At 29.7% G+C, this 26,143-nt stretch overlaps 2 protein-coding genes across 9 annotated transcripts; both read left to right on the top strand.

Annotated features, from left to right (window-relative positions):
* Positions 1-1,371: 1,371 nt before the first annotated feature.
* LOC118445153 (RNA-binding protein 45) lies at positions 1,372-7,879 on the top strand. Of its 3 annotated transcripts, none has more exons than XM_085656052.1 (7): positions 1,372-1,458; positions 1,876-2,199; positions 2,403-2,517; positions 2,995-3,773; positions 3,859-4,091; positions 4,217-4,346; positions 4,495-4,990. In XM_085656052.1, the coding sequence occupies exons 2-6, from the start codon at positions 2,001-2,003 to the stop codon at positions 4,328-4,330; spliced, it is 1,440 nt and encodes a 479-aa protein (XP_085512178.1). In that variant the 5' UTR covers positions 1,372-1,458; positions 1,876-2,000; the 3' UTR covers positions 4,331-4,346; positions 4,495-4,990. The 3 variants fall into 3 exon arrangements, 2 of the variants coding, with proteins under 2 accessions (XP_085512178.1, XP_085512179.1); XR_014981986.1 differs by lacking the exons at positions 1,372-1,458; positions 4,495-4,990 and adding exons at positions 6,840-6,905; positions 7,400-7,879 and having other exon boundaries at positions 1,468-2,199; XM_085656053.1 differs by lacking the exons at positions 1,372-1,458; positions 4,495-4,990 and adding an exon at positions 6,840-6,976 and having other exon boundaries at positions 1,468-2,199.
* per (period circadian regulator) lies at positions 7,648-26,052 on the top strand. Of its 6 annotated transcripts, none has more exons than XM_085656049.1 (17): positions 7,648-8,260; positions 12,557-12,640; positions 15,326-15,510; positions 17,425-17,555; positions 18,781-18,979; positions 19,084-19,305; positions 19,502-19,686; positions 19,876-20,160; positions 20,448-20,594; positions 22,827-23,049; positions 23,145-23,539; positions 23,687-23,883; positions 23,976-24,160; positions 24,250-24,521; positions 24,601-24,819; positions 24,933-25,250; positions 25,893-26,052. In XM_085656049.1, the coding sequence occupies exons 1-17, from the start codon at positions 8,178-8,180 to the stop codon at positions 25,980-25,982; spliced, it is 3,420 nt and encodes a 1,139-aa protein (XP_085512175.1). In that variant the 5' UTR covers positions 7,648-8,177; the 3' UTR covers positions 25,983-26,052. The 6 variants fall into 6 exon arrangements, with proteins under 6 accessions (XP_085512175.1, XP_035730093.1, XP_035730096.1 ...); XM_035874200.2 differs by having other exon boundaries at positions 7,649-8,260; positions 22,803-23,049; XM_035874203.2 differs by having other exon boundaries at positions 7,649-8,260; positions 22,803-23,049; positions 25,863-26,052.
* The last annotated feature ends 91 nt before the right edge of the window (positions 26,053-26,143 follow it).

Genomic DNA, 26,143 nt, shown 5'->3' with positions numbered 1-26,143 from the left:
GTCGCGACTTTCGAATTGTATAATAATTAAGTAAATAATGTCCGAAGATATTTATTTTTTATGGTAATTCAAGAAAAATTCTACATAAAATTTAATTGATATAATCAAAATAATATCATTGCTCGAACGTGTATGATTTTATTCGTATATCAAACGTCGTTTAATCGAACTATGAATTCAATATGATATATTTAGTGTTTATTTTGATTTGGCGCGAAATTCGAACTCTTTAATTGAAACTTTAGAATTTTATAATAATGATATAAATAATGTATAAAAAATAAATTATGTATGTAAATAATATATGTAAAAATGTAAAAAAAATATTGTTTTCTTGTGTACTACAAGAAGTAACAAAAAATTGTTTTACTACGATAAAAGAAAAAAAAATAGAGTTGTAGTGAAAGGAAAAGAAAAGATTAAGAAGAGAACAGAAGAAAGTAGAACTATCGTATTTACGTTCACTTAAAATACGAAAACGACAATTCTTGAGATATGCAATATATTATTATCCATATTTCTCTTTCGTCTAACATACTAACGTACTACATCCGGAAAAATATCGGAGCATGACTTCTTCAATGCTTTTGTGGGACGAAACAGTTTACTTGAAAACGTAACGACCGTTATCCGGTATAGTCATCAACCTAATGTGATGGAAATTGACTGTATGGTCTGTATAAGACACGCACGAAAAAAAAAATAGGAAGATTAGAAGAAAAAAAGAAAGAAGAAAAGAAAAGAAAAAAAGAAAGAAAGAAGAAAAAAAAATAAATATATTAGACCGGAAAGATAGAAACGAGAAAAATGAAAATAAAAAAAAAAAAGGAAAAAAAATAATAATTAGTCTGTTTAAACATTAGATTTATAGCGATATTTTAATGACTGATTAAAGTGAAAGTAAATGCGAAGAATAAATATATTATGTGAATAATATGACAGATATAAGCTCAAAAGTGATTGGTTTAATATATGTGTGTTAGACGGCAATGTTACTGATAGTAATACTCGATGATGATATAGTGATCTTGTTAAATCAAAAAAAAAAAAAAAGAAATTGATCAATGTGAAAGAACATTTTCAATCCATGCGAGAGAGATGATCTGCTCCTTCAATAAAATTGAAAGGAGCAGACTTATACTTTCACCGGAATGATTATGGGTGCTTTATAACGTTTATATACATACAAAAATATTTTAATAGAAAATATAAAGGTTATAAAGTTTTTTCGTTTTGTTTTTTTCTTTTTCATTTCTTTTTCTTGTATTCATCTCTTTTTTATGTACACATGCACATGCATATATTTGCTTCGCATTAGATTTTTGGATAAATTATGTATTCATTATTAGACAGTTTCTTATTTCGTTACAGCCTTGAAGAAAAAAGTTTGTATATAATAACACTAGGAGGCGCCTTTATCAAATCAGTCTTTCTCAAGTTGGAACGATACCTCTTAAGGTAGTGAAAAATTGTGTAATCCTAAATTACAATACAGAGAATACTGTTTTATTAAGTGATTGCTTAATAAGAGAGGATATCTGATGTCAACGTGTTTGAAATTTGAAAGTGTGTCAGGAGGTTGAACGGTTAAAGAAAACAAAAAAAAGAAAACAAAAAGAAAAAGAAATAATTAAAAGGAAACTTGCACTTTCCAAAAGACAAAAAAAAATATTATTACATAGAAAATAGAGAGTATCGCGGTATATAAATTTATTTATTAATGAAATGTAAAGATATAAAAACAAACGAATTTATGAAGTCATCGATTACGGATAAACAATAAACACGATAATTTTGAATATGATCAATATTAGATCTAAATGATTTACGTTGAAAAATAATATAAAGAATATATTTTGGTAATGACGTGAACAGGTACGACGAACGTTGTGATATTACTGCGCATGCGCCTCGAACCTGTTCATTACATCTGGCATCACTGCAGAGTACAGTAGACATACATAGGCGTACACCCGTAGATCGGCGTCCATTTCGTTTGTATGATGGTAGACCACAAAGAACGGGATTTTTACTCTCAAATGGATCCGCGATCAAAGAACGATGATCCGCCTAATTCGCGTTTATTCGTTATTTGTCACAAATCTCTCGAAGAAGATGACATACGGAAAGCCTTTGAGAAGTTCGGCAAGATCGAGGATATCTGGGTCGTTAAGGACCGAAATACTGGCGAGAATAAAGGTAATATTTCTTCTTTTCTAATAATTAATCGATGATATATTTAATATTCTTCTTTATCAATCATATTGTTAACATATTTTATGACTTTTTAATATTTTCATTTCGTTCTGACGTCATAATCGCAAGGACAGCTAAAGTTTTTGTTTTCTTTTGATATGTGAACAATCATATTGATGTTATTATATAAATAAACAATTTCATAGGGGTTACGTATATCAAATTTTCCAAGACGTCAGAAGCTGCATTTGCATTGGAGGAAATGAATGGCAAAATGCTGGGCATGGTTGGAAGACCTATCAAAGTGATGATCGCTTCAAAGTATGACAGAAAGATATATATTCTTCTTCAAACTTGATTTTCCTTGTTTAATTTCATTTAAAGGGTCATGCTTATATGTGGAACATTTATTTTTGAAGGTATGAAAAAGTATTTTGCATACATCTTATTTAACTTGCAAGAATGCAATATATAAATATATATATTCAAAATCAATAATAGATATCAATCGTATCAGTGGATAATCTAAATTTTACTTTTATTCTCTTGGTGTAATTAATTGTAAGTGAAACGGTATATGTTTGAAAGATCTGACATAAGTGCATACCCTTCTGTATTTCTGTCGGTGTTGTGTCAATTTTATCTTTAATTAGACATATGTCATTTATATATACATAGATATATATAAATATACAAATATAGAAAACTAACTTTCTTACCTTCAGAAATAAAGGGGATGTTCTAGTATTTCCACCATTATAAATCTTATCTTTATCTATCTTTACTTGATCATTACAGTCGTGATCAAGGATCTGTGAGAGAAACAAATGAAGAGGAAAGATGGGTCAGATTGTTCTGTGTGCTACCAAAGTCAATGACCGATAGTGAATTACAACAAGAATTTTCTAAATTTGGTCAAATAGAATATGCGACTGTTGTTAAAGATCGTAATACAAATGAATCTAAAGGTTTTGGTTATGTAAAATTTAAAAAAGTATCCAGTGCAGCAAAAGCATTCGAAGAATGCGATAGGAAATATAAAGCAGTGTTTGCAGAACCAAAGAAACCGAAGCCTGAAAATATAGATTCTAAATACAATAATGGCTCTTCTATGTCTTACGATAGTCTTGGTCATACTTCTGCTAATTTTGGTAAAAGCAGCATCAGTCTAGATATAGCCACGAATTATCCAAATCCTGAAGGTTATACTCAATTACAAGTTATTGCGCATCCAGCTTTAAATCAAGACCAATTATGGAAATTATTTGACATAGTACCTGGTATGGATTATTGTCATTTAAAAACAGATGCGAGATATAGAATGCCAAGAGGGCAAGCCATTGTGGTGTATTCAAATCCAAATGCAGCAGCATATGCTAGGGAAAAATTTCATGGCTTTGAATATCCTCCAGGTCATAGAATGATAGTTAAACCAGATACAAGTAATATGTCATCTAAAAGTTCAACAAAACCTAGCTCTAATTCAGCTACACCAGCAAGAACAGATTTAGCACATTTAGCTGAAACTATTGCTCAAGCTACTTCTTTGATTCAGGCAGCAGGATTAACAGCACCAAGTGAGTTAAAAATTATAAAATATTTTTACTTATTTAAATGTCGTTTTATGCGTTATTCATAATAATTTAATGAATTCGCTTTTAGGCTTAGAGCAAACAATGTGCATTAAGTTACCACCTGCGCAACCAATGGCAAATGTGGATGCAGAGGTAGCCAAACGATGTTTCATCGTATGTGGTCCACCCGTACCACCTATATATGCTATGAAAGATGCATTTTGTAGGTTTGGTAATTTAATAGATGTATATATGCTTCCGGGAAAAAATTGTGGTTATGCCAAATATGCGACCATTGCGAGTGCAGACGAAGCTATTGAGGTATAATTTTATTTTTATTTTTTATTTTTACAAATATTGCTTTTTCTTCTTTCTTTTATTTGATGCTTTTATTTGAATTTCAAACATTAGGCAGTTTAGATATTAAGTTATAAGATCTTTGGTAGGTTCTACATGGGCAAGAAATATGTGGTTCTCGTCTTAAAGTATTGGAGGCAGAGGAACGAAGCGTTGGTGATGATCGTAGAAAACGATTAAGAGTTGACGAAGACGAACGTTAAGCTTATTGTGTACTGTGTAAGTACAAGCTGAACGTTAGACAAACTGAAAGAAAGAATGAATGGGACAAAAAGACACTTACATTATAACTCCCTGACGTTATAACTGACGATACATTTATTTTGAAAAGTTAAAGAAGATGTAATGTATCTATTTATCTTCACAGACTGACTGGTATACACAAGCTGGACGCACGCAACGAAAGAGACGAATTTTAAGACTCACTTGACCACGTTGGGCCTGCATCCAAGGAAACAACAACTATCTACTTTAACTATTGATTACGTTCGCAGCTACATTACTAAAACTTCACTATTGCTTTACTTTATCCTTACATATCGTTACACATACATTTCCCATTTTTATTTTCTTATTTCGACAGGCCTTTGCGAAAAAAAAAAAATAGAAAATAATTTTGTTCCGAAGCTATTAATAAATTTTATTGCATCGATATTTTTGCCCATATAAAATGCAGGCAGTATAGTGTGTAGACGTAAATATATTTCGATTGTAAATATATTTTAACGTTAGTTTTTTTTTTTTTTCTATTACTGAAATTGCCAGTACGTTAATAAAAAAACAATATCTATTTTCGAAATCCAATGATAATATGTATACATACATACATACATACATACATACATACATACATATATATACGTACATACATACATACATACATACATACATATATATATATGTATATATATATATGTTTGTTTCATTTTTTTTAATTATTAAAACTACCTAATTGAAGGATACAACTTGCAATGATTTAATTGTAACTTCAATTTATCAATAGAAATGCAGCATTATAGATATCATTTTTTTTTTCATTCCATAAATTACATTCAACACAGTTGTTCAAAATAAAAATATATGTAAAATATGCGAATTATAAATCGAAGCATGCTGTATTTTTTCTTTTCTTTTCTCTCTTTTTTTTTCTTTTTGTTTTTTTTTTTGGAAAGAATATTTTGGTTTCTCAATTTTACTTTAATTCTCCTTTATCTTTGCATATACGTGAAATGTTGCAATTATATCTGATTTTTTGTTCTCTATTTTTAACTGATTTAGATTGTCTAAGAAAATATTAAGTAATCTTAATTATCTATTTAATTTTATTATTATATACATTTGGAATGTATGTTCAATTTGTGTGTTATATTTTGCATGCTGATTTATAAATTCTTGCTAAAAGTTACAACTTACATACGAACGAGCAATTAAAATATTATGAGTAATTCGTTAAGAATTAATATTTAGTTCTTACTGGAATGTGTATATCTATATAAATTTATTGTTTATTTCTATATAAATTTACAATTCAGACAAAATTTAGAAACGCAATTTATTATAAAATGCATGGATTTTGGAAATAGAATATAATTCAAATATATATTTATATGGAATAAATTTAAATAACAATATATATTATTGTATATAAATATATATAAATAAAAATAAATATATATATATATATATATATATATATATATATATATACGTTTATATAGCAAAATTGATAACTGTGTTGAAGCATAACAGATTATGTTATTAAATGAAAAAGTATCATTCGTACAGGCCCCTATAAATATATATACATACATACATACATACATATATATATGTGTATATATGTATATATATATATATATATATATATATATATATATATATATATATATACACATATATCTGTGCTGTGGAATTAGTCAAAAAAAACAGATATATTTTGTAATTTACACAAAAGTTTTGTATACTTGTCTAAAATAATGGGATATCGTATGAAACGTAACATGAATTACCTTAAATTCTGTACATGCCCAAAAAATTTTCACTGCAATAAGATTTGATAAACTTAATTTAATGAAGTGTAATGCATCTATTTAATATTTAGAGATATATAATATTCTAATATCGCCAAAATGTGATATCAAAATATCATGTGATGTGCGAATTTAACAAAAATATATTATGTTGAAATATTTCATAAGATTTTATATATAGAATTATTTTGGCGCACGTTATAAATGTTTCGAATTCATGATGATTCGCCCAAAGTGTCTATAGAAAAATTAATAATAAAATTTTTAGTAACATTCATTATAGATACATAAAAAAAAAATTAATAAAAATATCACTGTTGTATTTATTGAGCTTACTGCAGTGAAATTTTAAAAGGATATAACATCATATACTTTCAAAGCTAAAGTAAATACATCATTTGACATCATGGGACATATTTGTCAAATACTAGTAAATCAACGCACAAGTATGTTTTGTCATGGTTCACATTGCACCACATGTGTTAGACCTTTACTTTACTTTACGACTATACGCAATAGAAATTCGGCGGACTGTAACTGTGACTTATTTTAAAATTATAAAATACATATTCAATATGCAAAAATTACAGACTTTTACTCTTTTTATATACTGGACTGAATATATATTACTACATATATATCAATGATACAAATGTCTTACATTTTTTCTTCTTGATTTCAGGATACAAGAAAGCTCGGTTTGGCGTATTGTACCTGAAAACTGTGATATATCTATAATTAAGTAAAGGTAAATATTTTTGTCAGTATACACACACATATGTGTGTGTGTATGTGCGTATGTGTATGTGTGTGTGATATGTGTATATATATGTATATATGTGTATATATGTGTATATGTGTATATATATATGTATATATATATATATATATGTATATATTGTGTATAATATGTGTATACGCACACATACATACATATATATATATATATATATATATATATATATATATATTTATAGCAAGCAATAAATTATGTTTTTATTTATATTGTTTTATTACTCTTAATCTACTACAATTTATATGGCATGTTAGTTCATAAGAAATATTTTTACAACATTTCTCATTAATATTCTTAAAAAAAAAAATCTACAATTATAATTTTTCATAGAAGATAACAATGTTCATTTACAATATAAATGCATACATAATTGTAATCTTAAAAAAAGAATGAAGAAGTTTTGAAATTAGCGCTGACGCGACTGATAGTTAATAATTTTGCCGTAGGAGTCGTTATCGCAGAGGATGAAATTCCCGCGATAGGCAGAATGATGGAGCGTGACTACTTGTATAGTGATCGAGGGGCGTGGTGGGGGGGAGAAAGAGCGTTTATTTTAATCGCCTATGTTGTTACGTGACAGTGAAATGGTCGCTTGGAGGGGATAGACTCCTACCTAGAACGATATAGGTGACTTTTCGAGGAGTGGGAGTTACAGGCTCACGTGTTTTCAAACGTGCTACGAGATGAGGTCCAGTTCGTACTTGCGAAGATTGTGAACGACACGATTTCGGTCTCTACTAGCGTAACCATCGCGGGATCTCGTCTCGCGAGTGTTTTATATCAAATTCGTATTATAGATCGACGATACTAAATGAAAAGTTTTTTTCAAGTTAATCGAATAATCTCACTTCTCGTTTATTTTATTCGTTTAATAAAAATATCACGAAGTGCTTTGATCTTTCAATAAAAAAAAAAAAAAAAAAAAATTGAACATCCTCGCGCGAACTATAATATTTTTTTACATTTTCTTTTTGCCGCTCTTACGTATAGGACAATCATACCGTTTCTTTTCTTCTGTTTTTTTTTCTTTTTTCTCTTTTTCCTTTCTATTTTCGATTCCTTTCGTATTCATTTTATATCCATCGTTCGAAGTGCGAATTATGAAACAAACGAGCATTCTTACCACATTAGTGGTGTGATTCAACGCTTACAGAGAACGAAGAGAAAAAGAAAGAGAGACAGAGTCCTTCCTTAATAAGAATTTTACGATTCAAAGAAGACGAGATGGAAGAAACATCTGCCGAAAATGCAAAAGTTTCGGACTCTGGTTATTCAAACACCTGCAGCAACAGCCAGTCGCAACGAAGGTATATCAATGTATTTTTTATATCTTTATCTATTTTTGTTATTTATATACAAATTTTCTTATTATATACAAGTTCAGTTTTTTCTTTTATTTTTTTTTCTCTCTCTCCAATATGGTCAGCGAGAATGTATGTAATATAAAATGACAAATGCATTTATGAAATTTTAATTATTATGATTGATGTTTATACGAAGTAATGTTTTATGTGTATCTATTATTGTAATTGAATATTTTTTCTTTTTTTTCCTCGTAAAAAAAAAATAATTGTAAAGAGATAAAGTATCGTATATACCGTGCAAAATGACGAACCAATATTTAAATTCCTCAATATGTTCTGATTGATGATGATGATGATGATGAACGTTGCATTCATATTCTTCATATTTACTAATTTGCTAACTTGCTAGTTCTGTAATTTATCGTAAACTTTACAAAATCATTATTTAGTTAATAGATCGATCGATCAATCGATTTAATCGATCATTCTTCCTTTTTTTTACGATAAATCATTATATCCATATTGAAATGAGATATCAGTATAGTGATAAAAAATTTATATTTACATTTTTATTATGAAAAAAAAAGAAAAAAAGAAAAAAAGAAAAAAAAATACTAAATCGTATTTTTTAATTATACTCTCAAATTGTATTTTATTTTAATAGGTCTAGCAAATTGGTTTATAGATTTCTGTATCATAAATAAATTTTCTAATTATTGCATTGGAAATATCGTTTGATTGTGTTAGATGATTAGATGATTAGATAATTGTGAATAAACGTGACTCCTGCATTCGAGAAATCACGTTGAAGAAATATTTATTATAATATCGTTATCAAGAATATGATGTAGTAATTAGAAATTAATTGTGTTCTAAGAATTTTGGCAATTTTTTAATTATTTCATTGTATATTATTTTGTTTTTTTTTTTTTTTTATAGGTATATATTTTTTCTTACAATTACTATATAATATATTATATAATATAATTATATGGCTACTTTCACACATATATGTATTATATATATATATATATATATATATATATATATAAAATACATATATAAAATTAAATTATTTTTTATTTCGTACATATCCATGATATAGAGTTGATAGTTTACATATAAACAATTAGTACACATTAAAATAATCAGGACTCTATAAATTCTGTAACTAATCTCAGTTATGTACGGTAAAGGATACTTGGCATTGACACGAATCCTTCGTACTATAGGTGAGAGGTAGATAGAGAATGTAATGATAGAGAGAGATAGAAAATCGTACACTACGGTTAAGGCTAACCAGTCTTTCTCTCTCTCTCTCTCTCTCTCTCTTTCTCTCTATATCTCTCTATCTCTATCTTTATCTCTCTCTTTCTCTCTCTCTCTCTCTCTCTCTCTCTCTCTCTCTCTCTCTCTCTCTCTCTCTCTCTCTCTCTATCTCTCTCTTTCTCTATCTCTAACTATTACTCGACGTAACACTTCGATTGAATTTCCATGTTGCATTTAGCTCACCTATGCAGATATTGCAAAATGCAATGAAAACGGGTCAATTTAAACGTGAGCCACGTGTAAGGACGTAATTGATATTATCGAAAGTAGATTTGGAAAGTTGATTTAGGAAAGTGTTTTTAACACGCACAAAAAAATATCGACAAAATGATTATCATTCAATAACAATAATAATGATAATAATAATAATAATAATAATAATAATAATAATAATAATAATAATAATAATAATAATAATAGTAATAATAATAATAATTTTCCATCGTAGAATTTTATTTATAATGTTTCACAAGACCTCTTTTGTGCTGGATTTATCTTCACAAATGCTTTAAAAAATTGAACACTTTGGGATCCGAGAAAACATATCCATGATAATAATAATGATAATAATAACGATAATAATAACTAATCCATACTCATTGAAACACAAAAAAAAACAATCATACTATAAATGCATAATATTGTGAGGAGGTTCCTTGACCCATTCACATAATATAGATTAACATAATAACCCTATTTGGGATACGTTTATAGAACTAATTGTGAGTGAAATCCAGGGTCAGATCTAAGTGCATAACATAATGTAATATTAATAATTGTCCAACAATAAATATTTGTCGAACCAGTTAGATTGTTTTCTTTATATATTTGTATATATATATATATATATATATATATATATATATAATTGTATAGAATTTATAATAGTGATGGGTTTATTTTTAACGATCAATTATAGTCACAGATCGGGGATAATTCAATGGAAACAATTGCTTTATATGCGCACGACATTCTCGGTTAACATTATGGATAAAATTCAAGCTGTTGCAAATTAAAGAAGATAAAAGGATTATGGAGTTAAATTTAAATGTCTAATAATAATAATAATAATAATAATAATAATAATAATAATAATAATAATAATAATAAATGCAAATTTTTAACAAAGGAATTTTTTACATCGAAAAATTTCGTTCCTTACGATCTAATTGATTTTCCCGATTAAAATTTTTTGCAACAAAATTTCTATGAGATTATAAAATTATTAGAGTTTTATTTGTTTATTTATTGTTTTATTTATTTATTTTATTTATTTATTTTTTTTTTTGATACAAATGTACCATCTATACTTCTCAAATTATGATCGAGACTCCTCGCTTGTAATGTATATTTTAAAAGGAATATGAACGAGGATTACGTCAAATCAAAAATATTCCTTTAGATTTCTTTTTTATTGAAAATATATTTAATTAAGATATACGAATATTTATATCAGATACGCATAATGAGTTGTATGCGAAGGGAATAGGTTTGTTCTTTTTATGTTCATCGATAAACATTTAAATTATTTTTATATTTTAATATACAACGTGTGGGATTCTTTATTCTATGCTGATGAAATGCATTCATTGTTTGTAAATTTTTGATCGAAGAATTATTCACAATGATATTTTTCTTCGAACATATCCATGGAATATTCCCAATAAGATATATATATATATATATATATATATATATATATGTATATATAAAATTATTTTGTTAATTCTTTTTCATCCTTTATTATTTTTTTATTTTATTTTATTTATCTTTTCTTTTTATTTTTTATTTTTTCAAAACATCCTTGATCGTTCAAACGTTCGACATATTAAATTGAAAGTATCAAATCGATCGACGAATTATCGGTCCTCCTTTTATCTAACGGCGTAGGAGTCACGGGGCTACGAACGTGAAACCGTCCTTATGCAATAATTTTTCTGGCTCCGTGAGGTGCAACAAATGCAGGAGACTCGTGTCGGAGCTTATTGATAGAGAAAATGAGGACAGTGAAAGGCTAGAAAGAACTCGTCGTAAGGGCTGGACCACGATCACGTTTGCCAAACATGTGATCGAAGACATTTTTCTAAATATCAAACTGGTTTACGGAGATTTTGTGTCAGCAAGTAACATGATTTTTTCGAACCTGGTTCAATCGGCCAATAGGACGAGGCCGTTTCACCACAGCTTTAGAATATTTCCTTTCCCCCGTCTTAGCACTTAGTATTCCCATGAAGCCGATCTAGGACAAGGAAGTGATTAACGAATATTTCTTAATCCTTCGAACAAGTTTGAAGAATTTATTTTGTTATTTTGTAATATTTCTTATGTAGAGTCGTGGCCTGATTTATCTGTTTGATAATTGCACGATATGATTATTTCTCGTATATAAATTCTTGTTTCATTTCACATTTGTATAACGAGGGTACATTTGAAAAGTTCATGGCTTTTTTTCCCCTTTCTTTTTCTTTTTATTTAAATGTATAAGTTTCATTTTTAAAGTGAACAATAAAAATAGAAAAAAGCAGTCAACTTTTTCCAATGGTCCTAGTATAAAAATAATTTCAAATTTTTATATTCAAGGGTATATCAAATATAGATTGTCAAATTTTAAATCAGCACGGACAAAAATAGCTCTTCGGATCTTTTGTGTAACAAAAATATGTTAAATTTAGCCTTATGCGTATCAATATTTGTAGTTTCAAATAATTTTTTTTGTTTTGTTTTTATTTATTTTTTTTGTTTTTTTGTTTTTTTTTTTGTAAGATAAAATAAATATCTTAAGACGAGTCAAAAAAAGTCGCGAATTTTTCAAATTGTCCTCATAGTTGCTATTCAAAATTATTGAAAAATTAATTTTTTAATTTTTATTTAGAGCTACCATTTTGTAGGTGATATTTCTTATAAATATATTGTTGACGTGAATGAATGACAAAAAAATAATAATGTTATTTTGTTTATTTTTCTTTTCAGTAGTGGCAGTTCAATATCCAGGAACAGCAATCGTTCGGAAAGTAGTGGCTATTGCGGTAGACGTCCTTCGACCTTTGGCTCGAGGTATCTATCCTTTTGAAATCGATTTTATACATTCGTCGACCGTGTATTCAAGCATTGAAATGTGTCGCTCAAAGACTTCTATAAATACTAAGAAACCTTGTAACATCGTCTTCTCACAATGTAAGAGGACGTTCAAGATCGACGAACGTTCCTTTAAAGTCATTTCTACATATATAGGAAGAGAAGATTCAAACAAGGATGTTTTATGCATAATCCTTTAATTTAATGACAAATGCGATTAATTCTTTTCAAATTAATAGGCATTACGTGCAAACGTGATGATTTTAATACACGGATAAATTTTTCGTGTTTTAAACAAAAAAAATAAAAAAGAATTATACACATATATAAAATACGAAACTCTTATATTTAGTAAACATTTAATCTTTAAATATAAACAAACAATTAATTTTATAAACAAGGAAAAAAAACAGCTGAAAGAAGACATACGAGTGAACGTGACACATAATCGTGAAAGACATACGAGTGAAAATGACACATATCGCGTTATATATAGAAAATTACAAAATAAATTAATTTGAGATAAATTAAATAGACGTAAATGGATCGACGAAAAAAATAATAATCTATACTGTAACTCTTAATTTCACTCGATGAAAATGACTCGTCTTTGACGTACGATATACATGCATACAAAATGATAAGAAAAATCATTGCAATGAACTGTTCGCATACCAAGAAAGAATATTTTATTTGCTTTAACTAGGAAGAAGCTACAGCGTCGTAAACATTAGCTTACACGTGTCGTGCCACGTGCCTTTCGTATAGTCGCCAACGCAGTCCAGAGATATACTCGTTCATTGTTGCATAATAGAGATAAATGGTAAACTAAAATAAGAAATGAATCGTTTAGCTTTTTAATGATTATATATATATATATATATATATATATATATATATATATATATATATAATTTTCGACTTTTATTAATATATATATAAATTTCGATTTTTTGCTTAAACGATCATTTGACGCCATCTTATTTTTCTTTCCTTCTTTCTTTTTTTCTTTAGAATCAAATCTATGATCTATAAAAATCATCCATTTTATCGTCTACGTGATAAAGTAACTTTAATCTTTAAGTTTTTACGTTAATCTAATTTTAGAAACAATTATGTTCATACACACGTATGATGATTTAAAACTCGTTAAGAAATAATCTTGAACAATCAACGTGTTTAATGTTTATCATGATAAAAAAAAAAAAAATAAAGAAAAGAAACAAAGAAATCTTCTTCTAAGTTCTAATCATGTCTAAGAGACTTGTCGACTTATCATTAAACGACAATTTAATTTTCTGTGTCTTTTATTTCTTTTTCTTGCTTCAAAATCAAATATAACTTTATGATCCATAAAAATCATTCGTTTTATAAGTTATACAATGAACTATTCGAGTCTTTGAATTTTTAATCCTTGGGTTAAGGATTAATATCGGAGAAGCGTATGAAAGAGAAAAAAGAAAGAGAAAGAATAAAAAAGAAATATCTTGTTTTGTTTTTCTAATAGTGTGTAAGCACGTTAAGGGAAGCACGTTACACAATGTGTATTCCGCATTGGGCAGAGTCTGAAGAAAGGTCCATGTAAGAAAGGAACACTTTCTCCAGTATTGCATAATATACTATTCGTGCTTAGCTATTACTGTTATGTCGAGCCTTTATATCACGATTTTTTTCCTTTTTTTTTTTTTAATTCTAACCATCCTTTCCGGGAGAAAGCTATCGAACTATTACGAATAGTCAAGACTTAGTTATAAGTATTCTCACTCGTAGGTAGACAAATGTCATTTAGAAGATCATTCTGATAGTTTTATTTCTATCTCTAAAAGCTTTTCGATCTGAACATTATCAGGATTTTCATATGAAGGGCAAAAAAACTGAAAGATATAGCATGGAAAAAAGAAGAAGAAAAAGAAGAAGAAGTAGAAGAAAAGAAGGAAGATTAAAAGCTATTAGTACTTCTTTTTCTTTTACTTTTTTTTTTCTTTTTTTTTTTTTTTTTTTTTTTATTTTCTTTTTTATTATAACCATCACGTTTGCTAGCACGCGCTCGATACAATATATATATTTTCTCACAACAGCCAGTGTATGTGTATGTGTGTGTGCGTGCGCGTATATATATGTACTTTTATATTTATATAGGATACATCTGTGACTTATCGGTGCATAATAACGTTATTTCATTTTTTCTTTTTTTTTTTTTCTTTTTTGTTCTTTTTCTTTTCTTTTTGTTAAAACGTCGAAAAAGGATACAAGAATAGCTTGCAATAATTATTGCTGAAAAAAAAAAAAAAGAAAAATCACAAAATTGTATTGAAATATATTTTCCAACTTAATTAATTTCTCTTTGATTATCTTTCTATTTCACACATTTACTGTGTGAAGCACATCAATTATTATTAATTAATAGCAAATTTAAAAAAATTTTTTATATGATAACAACCATCACGTGATTAATTAATACAAATAATGTGAATAAATTAATAATAATAAATTTATAAATATAATAAACTGTTATATACATATATATATATATACATACATGTTATATACATATATATATACATATATATCTATACACATTTATTCTTACGTTTTGTATATAGACAAAATTAATTTTTAATATTATATCTACATATGTGTATGTATTATTTATATGAATCTTAGCAATGAGGCACTACCACAACCGATCAGCAAAAGAAAGGATAAAGAATACAAGAAGAAGAAATCAAAAACGTCTTTGGCCGTTAATGCCGAGGCAGAAATTACTCTGAGAAGTATCGGAACACCGCCGGATAATGCGTCCTATAATCTTGTCACCTCAACGAAGCCAATACTTGAGAAACAAACAGGTTGGTTACGATCGAATTATACTGGGAAGAGTGCACGTTACCACAATTTTCATTTTAAAATCCTTTTTATAATTGAGAAATATACTTATGGATAAAAAGAAATAATTAATAATAAATTTTACTCTCAATTTTTTATTATCTATCTTTTTGCTGGGGAATTATATAGAAAGAAAAAGTCTGACTATTCCGTTTGATCACACTTGGTTTCACTTAATTTTTATCGTCGTCAAACTTTATTTTTAATTTTTTTCCAGCTTCGTACTGTTTATTATTAATTTGATGAATATTTTCCTAAATTTTTTTTTTACAATACCGTAAAAACGTGTGTGTGTGTGTATTATACATATACATATACAAAGTGAATTGAATTAAATTAATGAAACAAATGTTGGTTCTTTAGATTAATAGAATTCGTTGTAAATATTTTTATTTTTTGTTTCTTTTTTTTTTTTTCTTTCTTTCTTTCTTTTTGTTTGCTTATAATTTATCTGATCCCCAAGAAATATTATCTGGTTACGTGCACACTTCATCAGTTGATCAGACAGAATCTTAATTACATTCCAATCATAAGTCTTGGAACAATTTCCTTATAGGGTTGCCCTTAGTCCGTTTTGGATATATGATTCCTCGAGGTGTCATTTTGATCAAATATCAAACAATTATTTTTTTGTTAATTAATAAATTACTTTGTCTATAGATTAAATCATTTTAAATATAAATTTTGTTTTCAATGAAAATTAGATTGTGAAAGGGGAAGATAAAGAAAATGAGTTATTCTAAATGGAAGATAATATTAAATCCAAAAATATCATTCTGCATGATATCATCATCATCATCTTCATTATCACTATCATTCTATTTCTTGGAAAACAATTTATATCCGTTTGGTCAAGTACCGTTATATACTTGCAGATGGAGCGGGATCTCTCCCTCACGAATGTTCCTTTTACATAACAGAATCACGCGGCCATCATTTACGTAATTATTTACATAAGTTTTAATAATAAAGCGTTTTACACAAATGATAGCCCGATGGACAGTTATCTTCAATGATCAACGATTCGGACCACATTTATTTGTTATACGAAGCCTAATTCTCTCTCTCTCTCTCTCTCTCTCTCTCTCTCTCTCTCTCATTCTTGAAAGAGAATACGGTCAACATCAAAATAGATTCGTTGCACAATCTTGTTCCATTTCATGTCTTCATTATTATCCTTAGAAAGAAAGAAAGAAAGAAAGAAAGAGAAAGAGAGAGAGAGAGAGAGAGAGAGAGAGAGAGAGAGAGAGAGACCCAGATTTATTGTTAAATACAATATTATCCATATAGTCATAACGAAAACGTATATAACATTCCAGATTATTTATACTTCACATTAGATTATATATAATGTTAAGTGATATTGGTCAACGTACGAGGAGACATTACTATACCATAAAAATCAGATTAATGTAAAAACCCTTGAGGATGAGCTTGAATGAGTTTGATCACCCTAATTCGGTTTATTTCTTCGTTTATCAAGACACCTGATACAAATATTTTATCAGGCATCTTGATAATTTATCAATATATATATATATATACGAATAATTATATCGGACTAAGGGACCTAAAATGTAATTATTCTATTCTATCGATGACTCGCTCATTCTAACCCTTGTGGCATACAATACGCAAATATTTGAATTTTAAATCTCCAAAAATTCTCAATAATCAATTTTAAAAGTTGTTGGAAAATTGTAAAATGTATAAAATAAATAGTATGCTACTTGGGTGATGATGAGAATGAATTAATGTGTCCCACAATACATACGTACATACATACATACATACATACATATACTATATACATCATTCAGGATAAAGGTCTATGCACAAAGTATATAACAATAGCTTTTGTTAACGTATACGAGAAGAAATAGCAACTGTAGAATTGGTGGATGCAACGGATCCAGGCGAACACAACGGCGATATTCTGACAGACAGTCCGGAAGCAGGACTTGCTTCTCGGACGAATCTTCTGGATGATACAAGTTCACAAGCAAATGTTAGTATCAAATTAGCAAGAAGACTCTATTAGTAACACTTTGGTAAAATGGGAGAAAAAATTTATAGACGATGGGAATTTTTTTTATTGAAAATAATATTTACGATATTAGGCAGGTTTTAGGGTCCCCAAGCATGATCGAGGAACATATAATAGAATTTTCTCTGTACATATATCTATATACATATGTATATATTTAACACGGATGTATGCTTTTATCACGTTGATGGTTTATCGGTGCCTTCTTCTTTTGCGGTGGCTTTATTTCGTTATACACAGATATTACATGATGATAATGCTCCGTTTTAAAGTACGGAGAAAAGTGGCTTCTGTACTATGGATCGTCACAAAATGTCATTTCAAATTTAACATATATCAAATATTTAACATAGAGAAAATATTTCCAATGGATCACGTATTTCTTGATGTTATAATTTCTTTGAAATAAGTAATTCAGTAAGTTTTTTCGAAACAATAATTCATTCAAATGACACTTATATGACGTTTTTATTCTTTAATTTTTTTTATCATGTTACAATGATACAATGTTTTTGAATTAATGCACAATCTTTAATATTTGCAAATATCGAAATTGAAAAAAATTGAGCTTTTCTCTCGTGTATTATTCAAATATATACATACATACAATTGTATTTATATCGATTCGATAGAAAAATATATTGATACTACGAACTTCACGTGAAGCGTACAAATTAATTTTAAATCTCTACTATACACGAACCTTGGACACGTGTCCTATTACGATGTGTAATTCTCCGAGCGTTTACTACTCAGGGGAATGATGCATTTCTTCGTTTAAACATTTTTCTTTTTTTATCTTTTCGACGTAGTTACAAATGATAAGCCTTTTTCTCTGTGCACGCCTTATTATACCAAATCCTTACATTATATTATAATTATTCTGAACGTAAATGCGCGTTAACAATGAAAGTCTGTATCTATCAAAAATGCCACCTCAAAAAAATGTTGCATGTGTCCATCTTTTTTTGTTGTTAGTAGAGTCCTTCGATGAATCTTAATAACACTTAACAAACAGAGTAACCATAAATTATGAAATGATTTCGTGGGGTGAAATCGATTGTCTTTTAGGATCGATTTCACCGACGACATTCGAAAAAAAGAATTTATATATATATAAATATATATATTATATATATATGTATATCGTGAATCGTGTCTAACAAATGTTCTCGTACTCTCATAGGATGGATTTTGCGCGGTGATATCAATGCATGACGGCCTCGTGCTGTACACAACACCCTCGATATGCACAGCTTTAGGGTACCCCAAGGACACATGGATTGGTCGTTCCTTCATCGATTATGTACATCCTAAAGATAAGGCTACATTAGCTGATCAGATAACGAGCGGCATAACATCGCCTCAAGAAGATCGTCCAAAAGGTATGATTCACTTTTTTTTTTTTCTTTTTTCATTCGATAGTATAAACATATTAATTATAAATAATAAAAAGATCAACTAGATGAAATATCAACTTTCATCTTAGGAATTAATGGAAGAAGAGCAAGTTTGTTTTGTGGATTACGTAAGAATGTCAAGATTGATAACAATACCTCGAACAAGGATCAGGAAAACGCAAGATCGAATCTTTACCTTCCATTTCATTTGACACTGACCTTCCGAGATTTTCGTGATCGAGCTGTCGAGCAACAACCAAGAGCAATGTTTCTAGTCGTTACTGCCCAACCTGTGCACTCAGCGTACAAAGGTACTGTAATTTTGTAGATTACAAAAAATCGTTTTAAGACTATGGAAATAAGGGAAAAATAAGAACTTGATTTAAAGCAAAGTTAATAATTGTAATATTAAACGATTCATCAAAAGAAAGCCTTGTCTTTGCGAAGGATTGGCCTAGAGATGAAAGATAATGATCTCTACTTTTGTTATTTTATCATTATCCACAGCGCCAGAAGAAACAATAATATCTTCGATATTTACAACTCGGCATACTGCTACTTGCCATTTATCTCATGTCGATCCTGATGTTGTCCAATACTTGGGCTATTTGCCTCAGGACATGGTTGAACGTTCACTGTTTGATTTTTATCATCCCGAGGATCTGCCCTTCATCAAAGACATCTATGAAACTGTGAGCATGAGCATACACAAATGAAAACTTAAGCTTCGTTATATTCATTACATCGTTCGTAGATTAAAAAAAACATACACACATACACACACACACAAATCAAACGAATAGACTACTGCGAACAAGAAAACAAGTCGAAGTCATTCCAGGTCGATCGTTAGATTCATATTTTTAAAAATCGTTGAATAGGTAATCAAGTTGGAAGGATCCTCCTTCCGATCGAAACCCTACAGATTCGCTGCCCAAAATAAAAGCTACGTCGTCCTTGAAACTGAATGGTCGTCGTTTATCAATCCCTGGACGAAAAAACTAGAATTTGTCGTAGGTCAGCATAGAGTATTGAAGGGACCTATGGATCCTGATATTTTTCGAGTACCACCTAAAAACGAATTCGCGTCTCTGGCTAATATCAGCGAAGAGGTACTGAAAGAATCCAAGATCATACAGAACGAGATACGTACTCTTCTAGATGAGGTAGGTTTCTCTATTCATACCGATGTCAATCAAGATCTTCCTCCTCGTCTTATTATAAGAAGGACAATGTAATCCATACACAAATTTGAAAATTTCTTTCATTCATTTACGTAATAGAATATTTTTTAATGAAGTACATATAATGAAATACTTATAATAATTAGTAAAGGAAAGGTCACGCGCGACAGTGATATCTCGAGTAAGGTGAAATTTAAAAAAAATAAGTATATCTCATGTTAAAATCTTTTCTCTGTTTATCTTTCATCCGTACGAACGTGTACGTACAGAGCATCCAAAGGACATCAGATATTACCGAGCACGATGTCTCGGAAAGGTGTAAGGACCTTGCGTCCTTCATGGAAAATTTACTACAAGAAGTGAGGACACCGGCTCTTGGCAAGGATACTCTAGCCGCGGACGACAGAAGTTTTTCGGTGACTATTTAGCCTACGTTTTAGTATCGCCGACATTCTTACCCAATTTTGCTAGTAGTACGCTAAGCTGTGCTCTGGTGGTATGATACTCGACATATTTACTACTATATAGAACCACGGTTTTTTCTATAACAAATTCACGTGGATAAATAATTTTAAGTTTCGCACTTTTACATTGGTATCACACAAAAGTAAAGCACAATTGAAACGATATATTTTCGGTACATACATGCGTTCATACATACATATATATATATATATATATATATATATATATATATATATATATATACATATATATAGACACTCTTTAGAGTTACATAAATAGAAGATAACAAAAAGATTTCTCAATCGCTAATTATTTATCAACCATATAATATGGGAAAAATTTTAAACTCGTATTAAACGTCATTTGATATTAATTACGTAAAAGTAATGTACCGTAAATATGTCGAAGATACAATTAATATCAACAGAGAAAAAGAAGAAAGAAATTCTTTTGCAAGCATCAAGATTAATGAATGACGTTCATTTATGAAACAAACTCGATATTTATAAGAAACAATTTCTTTTTTTTCTCTATGGTGATTTCACATTATTCGCATGATATTAAACGTAATGAAAGCGAAACGTAGTAAAAGATTTATACTGATATATCTTTTCAGTAAGCAATTAGACAGTCTTCGATCGCAATATTATCACTGTTCGTACTAATTATATATATCCAACTTGAAAATTGAATTAATTATCAAAGTATATATTGGTCTTGATCGAAAGTTTCTTCCTGCTTCTGAATACGATATATCGTAGAATTTTCTTAAAAATATTGACAAAATAAAAAAAAAATGGTGTAAGGTGAGTAAGGAAGCAACAAAACGAATGAAACGATTGCAGTTGGTGTATTTTTTCTATTTGTTATAAAAAAAAGCACTCAAACAAGAACAAGTGCTTCTTACAAGCTACTTCTTAATTAGAGGTAGGGTGTTTTTGCACGAGAACATTTGCTATAGTAACGTATAATGTGGTGTAGTGGTAAGCAAGAAAAAAAAACCACACAAAATCTTAATAAAAACCTACCAAGTTATTTTGTACATAGACACAGACAAGGTGGGCAAAGAAAATTATATAGGGCCGGTGAAGGATAGCGTCAATTTCAAAACCTTGTAGTCACGTTGTTGGTAAGTCTTTACCTTTTTTTTAACATTCAATATATTATATAATATAACAATTTATAACACATACAAAGCCTTTATAGACCGAGCTCGATCGAGACCATTGGCGTGTCGTAGAGCGATGTGATTTATTAAAAACAAGTGACCGATAATCATCGAAGAAAAACAAATGTAAATCTCACTATTCTATAGTGAACCATAGAATTGGTATCTCTTAATTTAGACGAAAGATGCCATTTTAAAAATTGATCGAAGATCCTTTGTAGATCTTTTCTCAAAAATTATTTGTATTCTTCTCATGTCAACCAATCCCGCATCTACTTCCTGAATTTAGAGATATAACAAGATCCAGATATTGGACCATTTTTAAGATAGATAATTTTCAATCGTATTGGAGCATGGAACAGTTACGTCAATAGTTATGTATTCGTCCCTATGAATCGTAAATATTTCGATTTGATACAGCTGATCCTCCAATTTTTTTCTAAACAATTTTAACAAACGTTACCGATCGTTGAAACGATGACTAGTATTTCTTCGGCGTACATGTAAAATATGTAGATCATTATTTTTCCATTTCTCGATACATGACCGAGATACTTCGTTCGATCATTTTATTTCGATTTAGCAAACATAATGCATTTGTATGTATGTATAACTTGAGACAGTTAAACGTTAACGTTAAAGACTATGGGGTATATTTGCCCACTTACAAGGTTTTGAAACTAACGAGAGAGGGAGAGAATAGATATGACGTTTTGATTCTTAAATCTTTTTGGAGACCATTACGTAAATATCGGTGGTCGCACAAGAAAATAAAAAGTCCTAACAATATATACAGCCGGGACGCAGGGCCGGGTTTGCGGACGGATCGCATAGGAGCAGGTTCTAATGCGTATTACAGTATCACACGCGTACTTCTAACAAGACTGACCACTTTTGAATCGAGCATACTGCAGTACAAGCGCAATGCAAAAAATGACAATGATAATCTTAATGACAACTCTTTCTAAGTCTCTACAATATACTTGTGAAGGGATCACGCAATCCCTTGTTACAGGAGCACGACAGCGTAATGCTTGGTGAGATATCGCCTCATCACGAATACTACGACAGTAAATCATCTACGGAAACACCACCCAGTTACAATCAGCTTAACTACAATGAAAACATCGAGAGATTTTTCAAGAGCAAACCACCGGTTGCATTCATGTATGGTAGTGACGAGGAAATGATGAATTCGAGCAACGACGAGGGCGATAAAACTTGTCCTACCTCAACAGGTATTACATACGTATATGTAACTATGATTTGTACTAGGATTTGTCGTAGATCTTCATCGGAGATAACGAATTGATAAATTTGCTTTTACTTTTAGTGAGAAAATGTATGTCACCGATAAATGGAAGCGGTGCTAGTGGTAGTGTAAGCGCTGAAAATCTTAGCAACGGTTCCAACAATTTACTTAACTCTGTTAGCAGAGGTAATACTTCAAATACCACGAATAGCAACACCACCACTACGACTGAGAGTTTCAAACAACCGACTCTAACCGAATCACTTTTAAATCGTCATAACGCGGATATGGAGAAGATGATGATGCAAAAGCATCGAGAATTACGATCAAGTATAAAGAATAACGATAAGTTAAAAGATATACGTATAAAAACGTCGATCGAAAAGATGTCCGTGGATCAAAATAATTATTACGTCGGTCAATGTCACGGTGTCAAGAGAAGTGGCAGTCATAGCTGGGAAGGTGATAGCTTCAAGGTCAGAATCATTTCTACGATATCTCGTTTTTTTTTCTGTTCGTTCATTACTATCGACGCGTATTTTATAATTTTGCTTTCATTTATTTTTCTTTTTTCTTTTTTGTTTTTCTTTTTTTTTTCTTTTTTTTTTTTCAAAATATGTTAGGTTTCGAAACACGATGAAGTTTCCAGGACGAGCACTGCCGGTCCATTGCCAACGAATGTTACTACTACTGTCACGAGTATGAGCGTTGATCAAACATCCACGATGTTTCAAACCAATGGGAATATCAATTTGTGGCCTCCTTTATCTGTAACTGTACCATCAGCAACTCCTATTCTACCGTGTACTTCGCCTCAAAAGTAATTTTCTTACTAGTATATTTTTATCCTGATACATTTATGTAAGATCTACTTTATACGTATATCCAACTTCTTTTTTAATTTCATCATAGTGCCAATTGTCAGGCTGTACCAAGGATTCCAATGATTCCAATGATTCCACAAATGGTACCTGTATATTACATGCCTGTACCACAACCGATGGATACTCCTATATCAACAGCAAAATATTCTCAACCACCGACAAACGTTGCCCCTCCATCGTCATCTTTACCAATGCCGCAAAAAAGTCCGTATAGTATGTATCAATATGTAACCATTAATTAATAATTTATGTTTTAATACATAGAAATATATGCATTTACATTCCTTTCGTTACTATCTAAGGAAAATCGGGAACTTATAAGAGGAATGTAGTGTTTGTTCCAGTACCGTATGTTGCGACAGCAATGCCCAACGTCATGTATCCTCCGGTGATCGGTACTTCTGCTCCTGGAACGATGATGTATCGACCTTTTTTGATACCTGAACAAGCTCCTATGCCACAAGAAAATAAACCCACGAATAAATGTATGGACAGAAAACGACCAGCTAGTCAAGCAACAAGCATCAAGGCTGAACCAGGCAGCATTATGGCTATGTCCGAATCATCGAAAAAAGTATGCCTTTTTATTCTTCTAACATATTTATTCGATTTATTTGTTTAATGAATTTATTTTTTATTCATTCGTATTGTAGGTGTTATCACCAGGTGAGCTCTTTTCTTCTTGCATCAGTAACGACGGTGGTTGCTCTAGTGTTGTGGACTTACCAACACCAATAAATAACAAACAACATAGGAAAATTGATTACAACGGTGACGAGTCTAGTTCTTCGAGTTTTTATAGTAGTCTCCTGTCTAAAAGTAGTGAGAGTAGTTGCAATCCTGATCAAAAGACAGCTGAACAAATTGCAAAGGTATATGTTTATATATATATATATATATATATATATCTGTTAATAGCTAAAATTTAATAATAAGTAAAAATCTATTAACAATAAAAATTGTATCTTTATATGTGTATATATAGAACTCAAAACAACCAGCAAAAGCAAAACATGCAATACACAGGAAAGATCCACCTTGGTTAGAAGGAGTTCAGTTAACACCAGAATTGATATATGAGTATCAAATTCATCCAAAGACTTTAAATGAAGTACTCAAAGCCGACATGGACACTTTGAAGAAAATTAACCAGCCGTTATTAGTGAACGAACAGTTAGGCCAGCTTTATTTTGATTTGGAACTCGAAGGATTTGGAACAAAATTAATACTCGAGGATGGAATAACTTCTAGCGAAAGTGATAGTGGAAGCAGTAGTAGCAGTTGGATGGGTCTTACATCTCAGGTTAGAAATAATTTTATTACTATTCCAAGGTGGTTTCCCATGGAATCAATATAAAAACCTTCTATCGGTATCATATTATTTATTTATTTCTGTAAATGAGCCTGCATTGTATTTTATTCATTATTCAAATCCAATTTTTAGTTTTCATATTTAAATTTATCCTAATTTATTTTTGTTGATTTATATCCATGTATATATGAATATTGAATAGCATAGATCCAATTAATGTATGCTTATTATAAAGCAATCGTATGTTAAAAAAAAAAAAGAAAAAAAAAAAAAAAAAAAAAAATTGGCGAAGAGAGAATACTTCTCTCATCCATCACAGCATGATCAAAAAAGAATTTTCCCTTTCTTACAAAAATGTTTATTGTACATACGAATGTCTTATGATGAGCGTAAAATCTTGATACATAGCCCCTTGATATTCATTTCTTATCTTTATATACAAGATAAAATATATTTTAAATGTTTAAATTAGCCCATCCATTTTTTTTTGCATCTAGAATATGAAAGGAATGACTGAAATTTTTACATTTAATGATAGAGAGATAACATTGTATTGCGTATCATTAGTTCCAATTATTTACATTTTTTAATGACGATGGTCAGAAGCCAAAGTCGTTATAAATATAATTGCAGCATAAACAAAGAAGAAAAATGGTGAAGTATGCTAGACTGATGATGATTCATGAGGAAAACGCACCTTGGCCGCCACCGTTACCTTCTTAGACAGTATCCTGCCAGCAAACATAGCAATATCAATTTTTTGTGCATTTCGAATTCCGAAAAAATTGATTCTGTAATGAAATTCACTGAAATATTTTTCAATCACAATGATACCTCCAAACGCAAATGTTTTCATACGGGCACCATACAATTTTTCAGCACAA

Source organism: Vespa mandarinia, chromosome 3 (assembly GCF_050613455.1).
Source record: "Vespa mandarinia isolate Hongniang chromosome 3, ASM5061345v1, whole genome shotgun sequence".
Classification (NCBI taxonomy): domain Eukaryota; kingdom Metazoa; phylum Arthropoda; class Insecta; order Hymenoptera; family Vespidae; genus Vespa; species Vespa mandarinia.
Note: the sequence above shows the minus strand (reverse complement) of the source record. Positions and strands in the feature narration are given on the sequence as shown.